This window comes from Jaculus jaculus, chromosome 9, assembly GCF_020740685.1.
Source record: "Jaculus jaculus isolate mJacJac1 chromosome 9, mJacJac1.mat.Y.cur, whole genome shotgun sequence".
NCBI classification, from domain to species: Eukaryota; Metazoa; Chordata; class Mammalia; order Rodentia; family Dipodidae; genus Jaculus; species Jaculus jaculus.
The window spans coordinates 113762549-113775468 of NC_059110.1; the positions used below are offsets into that span (position 1 = coordinate 113762549).

At 50.4% G+C, this 12920-nt stretch overlaps 1 protein-coding gene across 3 annotated transcripts; it reads right to left on the reverse strand.

Annotated features, from left to right (window-relative positions):
* Positions 1-7777: 7777 nt before the first annotated feature.
* Krt16 (keratin 16) lies at positions 7778-10398 on the reverse strand. Of its 3 annotated transcripts, none has more exons than XM_004655397.2 (8): positions 9880-10398; positions 9384-9466; positions 9103-9259; positions 8861-9022; positions 8646-8771; positions 8108-8328; positions 7968-8011; positions 7778-7857 (listed from the first exon to the last, which is right to left on the reverse strand). In XM_004655397.2, the coding sequence occupies exons 1-8, from the start codon at positions 10396-10398 to the stop codon at positions 7778-7780; spliced, it is 1392 nt and encodes a 463-aa protein (XP_004655454.2). The 3 variants fall into 3 exon arrangements, with proteins under 3 accessions (XP_004655454.2, XP_004655453.2, XP_004655455.2); XM_004655396.2 differs by having other exon boundaries at positions 7956-8011; XM_004655398.2 differs by lacking the exons at positions 7778-7857; positions 7968-8011 and having other exon boundaries at positions 8104-8328; positions 9880-10082; positions 10185-10398.
* Positions 10399-12920: the final 2522 nt, after the last annotated feature.

Here is a 12920-nt window from a genome sequence, read left to right on the forward strand (position 1 = left end):
GAGTCCATTTGCAACAGTTGGAGGCCCTGATGTGCCATTCTCTCTCTCTCTCCCTCTCTCTCTCTCTCTCTCTCCCTCCCTCCCTCCCTCCCTCCCTCCCTCTTTCTCTCTCAAATAAATAAAAATACAATTTTTTAAAAGAAAAAAGTAGGGCTGGAGAGGTGGCTTAGCGGTTAAGCGCTTGCCTGTGAAGCCTAAGGACCCCGGTTCGAGGCTCGGTTCCCTAGGTCCCACATTAGCCAGATGCACAAGGGGGCGCACGCGTCTGGAGTTCGTTTGCAGAGGCTGGAAGCCCTGGCGCGCCCATTCCCTCTCTCTCCCTCTATCTGTCTTTTTCTCTGTGTCTGTCACTCTCAATTAAATAAATAAAAATTTTTAAAATTAAAAAAAAAAAAGTAGATGTGAGGCTGGGAAGATCACTCAGTGCCCAGGTTCAATACCCTACCCACCTATGAAAAGTCAGATGGCCATTCATTTGCAGCAGAAAGAGACCCTGAGTGGCACACACACATACACACACACACACACACACTACAAATATACACATAAATAAATAAATAAATAACAAAAGGTAAATGTTTTGTGTCCACAAGACACAAAACTGCTTTGGAGAAGAGAAACATCATTCCTGCTCTTCAAAGTATCTAACTTGCTGTCAGACCCCAAAAAGGTTTCTATCCTTTTTTTTTCTTTAATTACTTTAGACCATGTTATGGCCTTTGCCACTTCTCTCCCATAGAAATTCAGGCAGGGGGCTGGAGAGATGGCTTAGCCGTTAAGGTGCTTGCCTGAAAAGCCTAAGAACCCAGGTTCAATTCTTCAGGTCCCACGTAAGCCAGAAGCACAAGAGGGTGCATGCCTGTGGAGTTTGTTTGCAGTGGCTAAATGCCCTGGCACACCCATTATCTCTCTCCTTGTGTGTGTGTGTGACTCTCTCTCTCTCTTTAATAAATAAATAAAAATAAATATTAAAAAATTTTAAAAAGAAAAAATTTAAAGCGGGGCGTGGTGGCACATGCCTTTAATCCCAGCACTTGGGAGGCAGAGGTAGGAGAATCTCCGTGAGTTCGAGGCCACCCTGAGACTACATAGTGAATTCCAGGTCAGTCTGAGCCAGAGTGAGACCCTACCTCGAAAAACAAAAACAGAACAACAAAAAAAAAAAAAGAAGAAGAAGAAGACATTTAGCCAGGTGTGGTGGTGCATGCCTTTAATCCCAGCACTCAGGAGGCAGAAGTAGGAGGATTGCCATGAGTTCAAGGCCACCCTGAGACTACAGAGTGAATTCCAGGTCAGCCTGGGCTAGAGTGAGACCCTACCTCAAAACACCAAAAACAAAAAAAAGAAAAGAAAAGAAAAAGAAAGAAAGAAAGAAATTCAGGCAATCAACTCCTATAGTCATGTATTAATGATATTTAGAGGGTACAACTTAACCCAGCTACAGTGTTTAGAGGTGGTCAGATCTGTTGAAAAGTGATTAAGGTCATAAATGAATTCTTGTGGGAATATGTGTGTGTGTGTGTGTGTGTGTGTGTGTGTGTGTGTGTGTGTGTGTATACACACATACATACATACATACATACATACATACATACATACATACATACATAAAGAGAGAAGACATAAAAACACACACCCTTGCCTTGTGTCAAGCGAGGGTCTGGGCCACTTTGAGACAGCCTACAAGAAAGCCATCAGCAGACTGAACCAATGGGATTGACCCACTTGTGGGCTTTTAATCTCCAAAACCATAAGCCAATATAACCCTTTTTATTGTTCATTTTATTTACTTTCACATGTGTGTGTGTGTGTGTGTGCACACGTGTGCCCAACTGGAATCAAACCTGGGCCAGCAGGCTTTGCAAGCAAGCGCTTTTAACCACTGAGCCACCTCCTCAACCCTGAAACAAACCTTTGTATAAAGTTACCCAGCCTCAAGTATTTCATTACAATATTGCAAAACTGACTACTACAGAGCTCATTTTCTACATCTATCAAAGAGCTGCTTTCTCATGGAGCTTCTCACGGGCTCGCTGAGTGGAGGTACACTGTCTAAGATGATGACCACACCCAGGTGGCATGATCCACTTCCTGTGTGCCGACAGCTCACTCCCGAACAGCTCATGATCAAGTGCACAAGCCCGGGAGTTGTTTTATAGCCCAAGACCGTGTCTCTGCATAAGGGTCCTTTCACAACATCAGCTCTAAAAGGGATGGATGACTTCGCAAAAGAAGTGCTAGAAAACTAACACACAAACCTGAGGAGCACATTGTGAAAGAGTCAGTCCCATTGCCTACTGGCATATACACAAGTTGGCATAGTGTCTCCTTAAGTCAGTTTGGCATTGCAAACCAAGGACCTTGAAACATTCATATCTACCGATTTAATAACTACACTTCTGAGAATCTAGCCTAAGGGAATAATCCAAAATATTGATAAAAAATGTCATGCAGGAAAATGTTTGCTGCTATGGTATTTCCTATGGCACCAGCAACAACAAACAGTGGGAAGGACACCGAAATGTAAAACAGTTTTAATAATACAGAAAAGCACTTCTTTCATAATATTGATAAAAATTGAGACTGAGAATGGGTCTCAGCGGTAAAGTAGTTGGTTGGCATGTGTGAAGCCCCCAGCTTCAATCCCAGGAACACACAAAAAAAATTGAATGCAAGCCGGGCATGGTGGCACACACCTTTAATCCCGGCACTCGGGAGGCAGAGATAGGAGGATCACTGTGAGTTCGAGGCCACCCTGAGACTACAGAGTGAATTCCAGGTCAGCCCGGGCTAGGGTGAGACCCTACCTCGAAAAACTAAAATAAAATAAAAATTTAAATTGATTGCAGTAAGTATAATAGACATAAGTATTTTTGTATTTATGCTGCCAGTAGTTATCTTTGGGTACTAGAGTTTGATGCTCTCATTCTGAGTCATAGGTTCACCCTGTAATCTGGAAGACAAGGTTGGTGACCATAAAAAGGGAGACATATTTGCTGAACAATTAACAATGGTTATTCATTATAAAATAATGAATCATGCTCAGCAACCCTGAAGGATAAAGCAGAAACTTCAGATTAAAAATATATGTGTGTGTGTGTGTGTGTGTGTGTGTAGTTTCATCGCACCTTCGGATCACCAGTAACAGAATGTGTAAGTGCATAAAATCCTTATGAACAAAATTCAAGAAAATCAGGAACAGTGAAATGTGAGGACCTGAAAGACACAAAGCAAACTCAGTGCTTATAGGTGCAGAGGCAAGAGCCAAGCGGATCGCACACACATCAAAACCCCAGAAAATCACTGGCATAGGAGACATGAGGCGCCTCTGAACATAGAGAGTGGGCGATCTAGAAACAAGAAGATGGCAGCTAAGTGTGATGGTGCACACTTGTAATATCCCTGTGCCCAGGAGGCTGAGGCAGGAGGATCACAAGTTGGAGGCCAGCCCGAGATATGTGGTCAGACCCTGACACAAACAGATAGAAGGATGGGTTAGAAGACTTTATCAGAAGTGAGGAAGCCATAGCCAGGTGTAGTGGTTCACACCCACAGTCCCAGCATTCAGGAGGATGGGGTAAGAGGATTGCTATGAGTTTGAGGCCAGCCTAGGCTAGAGTGAGAACTTGCCCTAAAAATAAATAAATAGATAAAAGAGCCTGGCGTGGTGGCACATGCCTTTAATCCCAGCACTTGGGAGGCAGAAGTAGGTGGATCGCCATGAGTTTGAGGCCACCCTGAAACTACATAGTGAATTCCAAGTCAGCCTGAACTAGAGAGACCCCACCCCCCAAAAAAGAATAAAAATAAGCAAGAATGAAGCCTCCATAGTGACTCCATCCTCCAAGCACTCCTCCTTTCGCCTGGGAGAAGCCAGAGGTTTACTCCGTCAAGGACTCTGAATGAAGCACAGACACTAGTCAGGCCCAGCAACGGGGTAAACACACTGAAGTCATCAGTCAGCAAGTCACAAAGTAAGACTAAGGCACTCCCAGCTCTCTGCCTCCACGGAGCTTCCAAACAGCTGATAGTTTTCAGAACCCAGACACGAAAGCAGAAGCATCCTTTCCGAAAAAGATCCCTCAAAGGGGAAAGGCCTGCGGACACTGACATCAGGGGCTGGTTATTCTCCACCAGAGGACGCCATGGTGAGATCTTCCCGAGGACAACCCCTGTGCTGCACACTCATGTTCTCAAATCAGTTCCCTTGCATCTTGGTCTTAAATGTGAACGACTGCCAAGGGCCAGCAGACATTTGAGGAGTGCCTTTGGTATGCAAATGGAGCCAACATAATTGGGAGCAGAGACACCCAGAGGAAATGGAGACAATAGCAGAAATAGAGGACTTGTCCAAGTCATGGCAAAGACTCAAAGAGTTAAAACATCCCATTTTGAGCTAAAGACAACAGAAGGCTGTGGTGGCGCGCGCCTTTAATCCCAGCGCTCAGGAGGCAGAAGTAGGAGGATCACTGTGAGTTCAAGGCCACCCTGAGACTACATAGCAAATTCTAGGTCAGCCTGGGCTAGAGTGAGACTCTACCTCAAAAAAAGAAAAGAAAGAAAGGAAGGAAGGAAGGAAGAAGGAAAGAAAGAAAGGAAAGTTATAAAATAATTTTCCAGAACTTGAATTTCCATGCTACAAATTTGTACAAGTGTCTAATCCAAAGCAAGAAGAGGCATCTGCACCAGGACAACACATGATCTTCTAGGCCGCAGGAGAGAAAGGGGAGAACTTCAGGGCTTCCAGTGAAGAGAGCAGCAATAGGAAAATACAACAAAACAACATAAGAGTATTTAGAAGCAGCACCAGGCACCAACACACAGTGAGATATTACCCTCAGACACTGAGAGAGAAAATAATGTCCAACAGTGGGGCGTGGTGGTGCATGCCTTTAGTTCCAGCACTTGGGAGGCAGAGGTAGGTGGATCACCATGAGTTCAAAGCCAGTCTGAGACTACATAGTGATTTTAATTAAGGTCAGCCTGAACTAGAGTTAAACCCTACCTTGGAAAAAAAAAAAAAAGCCGGTGTGGTGGCACACGCCTTTAATCCCAGCACTCGGGAGGCAGAGGTAGGTGTATCGCCATGAGTTTGAGGCCACCCTGAGACTCCATAGTGAGTTCCAGGTCAGCCTGGGCCAGAAGTGAGACCCTACTTCAAAAAACAAACAAACAAAAAAGCCGGGTGTGGTGGCACACACCTTTCATCCCAGCACTTGGGAGGCAGAGGTAGGAGGATCACCATGAGTTCGAGGCCTCCCTGAGACTACATAGTGAATTCCAGGTCAGCCTGAGCTAGAGTGAGACCCTACCTCAAAAAAAAAAAAAATTACCAACCTAGAATTTTATACCCAATCAAACTATATGCCTCAAGAGTGAACTTAGGCCGAAGAGCTTTTAGGACATGAAAATCTTCCTATGCATGCAAGTTAAGCCCTGTGAAACCTTAGCTGGGAAACCCCTGAAGGATATGCTTTCCTATAATGAAAGCAAGGGAGAGGAAAGGGGAAAAGGAGAGGGAGAGGGAGACATGGGAGAAGTACATGAAATGCAAAAGATAGTGGATCACTGAGAAGGAGCCCAGAGTGCAGAGCCCTCGGAGGAGACTGGAGCAGGAGGACCAAAGACTCCAAGAGGGAAATCATGAGCAGGAAGGCCAGGATGTTGACACCTAAAAAGGATGCATACTCCCAACAGCGAGTCAGGGAACAAATGGACAGCAGGTTCATAGAAAACCTAAGCATATTGAAAAAGAGGTGTTTATTCCAAGGAACTTTAATATCCTACAAAACATGGTTTGACTATGAATGTGTAGTCATAGCAATGTAAACACTTATCTAGGAAACAGGAAGAAAGAGATTAAAGAGAATATGGGAAAGGGCAATAGCATATAAGAGAACTAAATCCCCTCAAAGGATTTTAAAAACTGGAGTTGAGGGCTGGAGAGATGGCTTAGTGGTTAAGGTACATGCCTGCAAAGCCTAAGGACCCAGTTTCAATTCTCCAGGTCCCACGTAAGCTAGATGCACATTGTGGCACATGTGTCTGGAGTTCATTTACAGTGGCTAGAGGCCCTGTCACGCCCATTCTCTCTCCCGCTCTCTATGGCATTCTTGAAGGTAAGGCCTGAGGTTGTTCTGACTCCATGTGCACACCTGTACATGTGGAAAGGGAGGAAGAGAGGGAAAGCAAAGAAGGAGGGAGGGAGAAAGGAAGGAAAGAACGAAGGAAGGAAGGAAAATTGGAAGGGGAGAGAAAGAAAAAGAAAAGGAATAAATAACAACGGAAACAGCTGATGTTGAAAGTAAGAGGAGGAAAGGAGGAGTAGGATTCAGCTTGGGAATGGCTCTTCTACACACACACCTATTATGATACTATACATACATGTCTTTGCTTTTTGCTTTTAAACTATGGAAGGCATCCAGGTAGAAAGAGTGGCGCCTGAGAGGTGCGGGCCGTGCAATTAGTCAGGACGGGTTGACTCATGCGCACAGCCCCGGGAAGGCTGAGCGCTAGGGGGAAAGGGAACCATCACAGACTGCTAAGCAGAGTTCTGATCTCATCCTTGAACCTGATCTTGACCACATTCTTAGAAGAAAGATCATCTGGTAGAAATTGGGAATGGAAAGGATTGATGGAAAGAGGCACCAGGGAGCAGACTGTGCCCAGTTCCTGGCAGACAAGGAAAAGCTCCTGATGTGGTGGTGGCAGCTGTGAGGCTGAGGAGGAGGACATGAGTAGCAGATGTTACCCAGGAGACTCACTGGCATGCCAAGGAAGAGAAAGAGCAGAGCGGGAGAAGGAAGGTTCACTTCTGAACATGGCCCCCACGCCGAGGCTCTGCTTTCCTTCAACACCAAAATCACTCGTGTGCAGAAGCCGGAAGGTAAGGCTAGAATTCAGAGTAAAATACCTGAGCAGGTAGAGTGGTACTTACAGAAAGGTGTGGACGGGGGGGGGGGGGGGACGGGGGGAGCGGGAGGTGTGGCTGCTGGAGAGATGGTTCCGCTGTTAAAGGCACTTTTGCAAAGTCTGACAGCCCAGGATTGATTCCCTGGTACCCACATAAAGCCAGATGCACAAAGTGGTGAAGGTATATGGAGTTTCTTTGCCATGGAAGAAGGCTCTGGCATGTCCGTTCCCTCTCTCTCCCTCTCTCCCTCTCTCTCTCTCTCTCTCTCTCTCTCTCTCTCTCTCTCTCTCTCTCTCAGAAATAAATTTAAAAACAAATAAGAGGCACAGACTGCAGCCAAGCAGCACAAGTGTGTTGGAACTTCAAATGCCGCTTCTTAACTGTGTGTTGTTATTCAGTTCCACAAATTTCCTTACCCAGGGGTTGCCAACCCAAAAATGGGCCTGACCACAAGCTCCCCACAGGGTCCTTAGGAGTCCGCTCCTGTTCAAAGCCCCGCACTGTGGCCGTCCACGCGTGTGAAGGCCTTCATTCCCTCTATCCCCTCATCCACCCCTGATGACATGGAGAACCTCTCCAAGACCCTACAAGCTCCTGTGAGACACGTTCTGTTTCTTGTCCCTCTTGAGGTATAGGGGGCCCAGAAGCCCTCCTCAGAGGCCCCTCAACTCCCCTCCAGTGAGTTCAAACACGAAAACCACACAGGTTTGCATCAACCAGAAAATCAGCTTTATTAGACCATCACCAGCGGAGGGCAGGGGAGACAGCTGGGGGCTGCGCTAAGGGAACAGGGTCCTGGCCCCAGGGCCTCCAGGAAGCGAGGCCTGTGGGGTGCAGGGGGAGAGCCGCTCTGAGGGAGGCCGATCAGTTTCTGGAACTCTGGCTCTGGCTGTAGCTCTGCTCCTTGAGGATGGGCCTGGGCTGGCGGGAGGATGACGAGAAGACTGAAAGAGAGAGGAGAGGAGGTGAGACGGACTCTGGGGTCTACCAGATAGGAAGAGATGAGGCTCAGGGTGGAGTTGGGGCGGGCCGGGCACAGCACCGGAGGTCTTACCTTCGTGGGAAGAATAGGACTGGCCGGACTGTGAGGAGGAGATGCTGTGGAGGAGGAAGGGGAACATTAGCTGTGCTGGGAGCCGCAGGGGCCGAAGGTGCTCGAGGCAGGACTGGGGCGGGGGGTGGGGGGCCACTCACTGGGCGTCCTCGCCCTCGAGCAGGCGGCGGTAGGTGGCGATCTCCTGCTCCAGCCGCGTCTTCACGTCCAGCAGCACCTGGTACTCGTGGCTCTGCTGCTCCATCTCGCAGCGCAGCTGGGCCAGCTGCTCCTCCACGCTGCAGATGAGCCCCTGGATCTGCTGCAGCTGCACGCAGTAGCGGCCTTTGGTCTCCTCCAAGCTGTTCTCCAGAGACGCTTTCTATAAGTGGAGGAGAGAGAAGAATGTCAATGGAGACGCTCACATCTGTCTCTACGGGTCTTTGGTCACGCGCCCTGAGAGGTGCGTGGATTTCGACCCAACGTGAGGGTGGTGATAGAGCTGCACACCATGGGGAAAGGTGTTTTGTTTTTTGTTTTCCCCAACATTCTGATACTTAATCTCCCCATGTCTATAATAGGGACTATGTTTCTTCCAGTCTCATTCCTGAGAAACGTGGATCTAGGTTGTGGCAGTGTTGAGGGGATGGCGGCCCTTGCTGGTGACCTGGGGCAGCAGGAGGGCCAGATCCTTCGTACCATGCTGAGCTGGGACTGCAGCTCGATCTCCAGGCCCTGGAACACTCTGCGGAGTTCGGTCACCTCGCTGCGCCCGCTCTGGATCAGTTCGCTGTTAGAGGCCACCTCTTTGTTCAGCTCCTCGGTCTGAGACAGGAGAGAGAAGGTGTGAGCCTCTGGAGAGCCCCCCTGGTTGGGAATCCTGCAGGAGTGTGTGTGGAGGATGCAAGCCCCACCTTTCTCAGGAACCAGGCCTCGACATCTCTGCGGTTCTTTTCCGCCATCTGTTCGTACTGGTCACGCATCTCGTTCAAGACTCGGCTCAGGTCCACACCAGGGGCTGCGTTCATCTCCACGCTGACATCTCCACCCGTCTGACCCCTCAGGGCCAGCATCTCCTGGGAAGGAACAGAAGAAGGTGGTCAGATCAGTGAGCAAGGCAACCTTCCATTCTTCCCGGAGCCAGCAGCGGTCTCACCTCCTCATGGTTCTTCTTCAAATAGGCCAGCTCCTCCTTCAGGCCTTCGATCTGCATCTCCAGGTCAGCTCTGGTCAGGGTCAGCTCATCCAGCACCCTGCGCAGGCCGTTGATGTCGGCCTCCACGGTCTGACGCAGAGCCAGCTCATGCTCATACCTGTCAGGACAGAGGTCAGAGCGTCAGGTATCATTCTGAAAGCTCCCAAGGACGAAGGTCTGCTGGATGTCCAGGGTGGACAGCCCTACTCCTTTGTCCTCAGCCCAGCATGCAGGGTGCTCACTTGGTCCTGAAGTCATCGGCTGCCAGCCTGGCATTGTCAATCTGCAGGATGGGCTGAGCGTTGTCCATGGTGGCCGCAATGATCTAGAGTAAGGATGGAAGGACAGACCGCCTGATCAGTCAAGGACTCTGCTACTTGCAGCAGCAGGGCGAAGGAGGATGAAAAGAGCCTTCCTGAACCTGGAAGGCACCTGGCTGGCAGGTCAGGTCCCATATTTCCCCAAGCAGGCTGATTGATGCCTTCTCAGCCTGTAGAGACACACTGTGTCTCCCACCATCTCCATCCCGATGCAAAGACCCCTCGTAGGGAATAAGAGCCAGGGTTTCCGCCTCAGCTAAGACAGAGATGCTCAGAAGGGGACCTGCCACCACCACTTCTGTAGGTGACCCTGGCCACTCCACCTAAGCTCCTCAGTCTCTTTGTAAAATGGAAAGATGTTTCCATGGGCCAGTAGAGCCCTGGCCCTCTCCAGACTCCATCCTCCACAAGCACCCACCTTGCTCCTCAGGTCCTCGATGGTCCTGAAGTAGGGGCTGTAGTCCTTAATCTCACTGGGCCGCTGCCTCTGGTACCAATCGCGAATCTTCACCTCCAGGTCGGTGTTGGCCTCCTCCAGGGCCCGCACCTTGTCCAGGTAGGAGGCCAGCCGGTCGTTGAGGTTCTGCATGGTCACCTTCTCATTGCCAGAGAGGATGCCACCATCACCAACGCCAAAGCCAACACTGATTCCACCACCAAAGCCACCACCATATCCCCCACCGAAGCCAACACCCAGGCCCCCGCCGAGGCCCCCGCCAAAGCTGCTGCTGCTGAAGCCGCCCCCGTAGCCACCCCCCATCCCACAGGCTCCCCCGGAAGAGAAGCGGGAGGAGGTGACCGACAGGCCCCCGTAGGTGCTGGGGGCTCGGCAGGAGCCTCCGGCCAGGACAGAGGAGATGCGGCTGGAGCCGCCACCAAGGCCACAGGAGCCCTTCATGGAGCTGGAGGAGGTGAACTGGCGGCTGCAGGTGGTCATGGTGCCGGGAGAGTTGAGCGAGCGAGCGGGCAGAGAGAAGAGAGAGAGCTGCTCGGGGAGGCTGGAGAGGATGCTGTGGCTGCCTCAGACTCCACCATCCCTTATATACACGGGGGAAGGCGGGGCCCTCCAACTGCTGACTCCAGGTTCCCCTGCAGATTTCGTCACTCCACCCAGTCCAACTCCTCACACTGGATTATTCAGCCCAGGGTGGACTCGCTTCTCCCATGTGCTGGCTCACAGTTCCCACCCGGCTCAGGGGGCGGGGGGTGGCGTGGGACTGAGAGAAAAATACACAAAGCAACCAGAATCAGTAGTGACTCAGGCTGGGTGGCCAGGAATCAGCTCTTGTTCCTAGCGCCTGAGGGGACCGTGACAGTGGGGCCTTGGTCCGTGCAGCTTTGTGGCAGCTGCGTCCCCCGGCAGTGAGTCATCCCTTCAGGGACTCCCTGCCTCACAACCAGAACCTTCCGAAGGAAGCCTCAGTCAGCAAGGCCAACTCGGGCTGTCTTGAGAGACCGCTGTGGGGGATCGTACTATGGTAGAAAAGAAAAGCTAAAAGTTGAGCTGATTCCCTGAGTTGCTGTAAGTTAACTGCTGAGGAGCTAAAACTTATCTCTGTCATCACACAGGGAAAAGCCCAAAGAAAGAACTGTCCAGAAAGGGCCCAAAGGAAAGACAATTTAGGCTAAAACAAAGTAAAGTGGGGTTCATTGTAAGGGTGACTACAGAAGTGACTGATATGCAAAATGCCACATCTTGTTTGATCACTTACCCCTCCCCTTGGCCGTGAAAACTACAAACTGGAAATAAAATCTCAGCTCGGGGCCAGGGCTTCTTTGAAGGGCGGCCTCAAGCTCTTTGGCCCCCAGGTAATAAAGCCTTCTCCTTTCACTCATCCTGGCACTGGAGTGATCCTTCCAGAGAATTTCTACAACACCGCTTGTCCGGCTGAAAGCAGGAGCTGCCCTCCGTTTTGCTCATGGTATATGACCTGAGGCCTTTCAGGTCCCTTTTCCGTGCCTGCTTTCTAGTGACAAGTCTGGACTGGGTAGCTGTAGTCCTTTCTAGCTCTAAAAAAAGAAAAAAAAAAATCACAGGATTCTCTTTCCCTGTGGACTCTCATCTGGATTCAGAAGCTGCCTCTGAGACACCAGGATGTCCTTCCTGCTCCTCTCACCTGCCATCAGCCCAGACAGACCCTGTCACCCCTCTGGGCGTCTCTCGTCTGTACCAGGGGAGGACAGCCTGCCCCTCGGCCTTCCAGTCCTCCTTGTGCCCTCAGCTGCCCCCTCACACCTACTTCCATGCCCTTCCCCCACCTCCCGCTGCCACCCCACACACTGCACTGTAGTGGGAGGCAGTCCCCTGGTCCTCTCCCTAATACTAGACATATGTGACCCCCGTCCCAGGCCTCTCCATGGGCCTCAGAGTCCCCACATAGAAACGGGTCTGCTGGCCTAGCTAGCTAGAAGTTCTCTCTCTCTCTCTCTCTCTCTCTCTCTCTCTCTTCTCTGTGTGTCTCTCTGTCCTGTGTGTGGCTTTCTCTCTATATATATTCTCTCTCCCTCCCTCTCTCTCTGTCTTTCCATCTGTGTGTGTGTGTGTTTCAGACTAAAGTTGGCAGTTTTGTTCACCCAGTGGGCAAGGTAGCGAGGGTGCAATGCTCTCGAGTCGCCAGCCCTGCTCAGGTATCCCTCGGCGCTGACGGGTGCCTGCTCCACAGTGCTGAGAGGTGGGTATGCGGGGGTGCTGTTCCTATTAGCAGAACACAAAGAAGGGACCAGGAACCTAGGAGGGTACGAGGGCTTCCAAGACTCCAAGCCCTGCCTGTGAGCTATTCGCCATGCCAATCCTCTCCCTGAGCTTCCCAAATTCGCATCCTTTTCTTCATCCTTGAAATAACTTTGTAAGTAAGGAGGAGCAGGGAAGAGAGGAAGAGAGGGGCCGGGATTCACCTAGCCACTCCACGTTAGGCCACAGAGATGCAACTCTCCAGGCTCCCATGATGCCTTGAGGGCGGCAGCCAGTTAAATCCAGTTCTCACCCTCTCCTCTGTAGCTGGCAATCTGTCCACAACAGATGTAGCCTTATCCTGAGAGGGAGGTTAGGGTCTGAGCCCAAGACAGAGACCTCCATGATACCACGGGGCGACCCACGGTGCTGGGCTCTGTCCTTGTCCTGCATGCCGCTCTTGAGTTGAGAGGCGCCCAGGGTTTCATCTGCACCCGAGCTCTGCTGGGGAACAAAGTCTGTCCTGGCTTTGTTGCCGCTGCGTCTCTCTCAGTCCCACTGGCGCAGAGATGAGAACAGAGCGGACACGTGCACTTTGGGGGCTGGATCTGGAGGAAGGACCCCAACATTCTCCACTCAACCTCAAATATGGGCAAAGAGGACCCCAACACTGAAGACCAAAAAAAAGATCAGTCTGCAAGTATCCAGATGGATCTAGAGTTCCGATCCAACCAAAGACTCATCACCTTTGGAATTGGAAATGGACCTCATAGTTAGTTTAGTTGGGG

Bases quoted from the DNA above. Each gene is read 5' to 3' on its own strand.
- Krt16 (XM_004655396.2), bottom strand. From the start codon at position 10,398: ATGACCACCTGCAGCCGCCAGTTCACCTCCTCCAGCTCCATGAAGGGC. The intron at 9,023-9,102 runs GTGAGACCGCTG...GTTCCTTCCCAG, and splicing joins TGAAGAAGAACCATGAGGAG to GAGATGCTGGCCCTGAGGGG. The intron at 7,858-7,955 runs GTGCTGTGCCCG...TCTCTCTTTCAG, and splicing joins CCACGAAGGTAAGACCTCCG to TCTTCTCGTCATCCTCCCGC.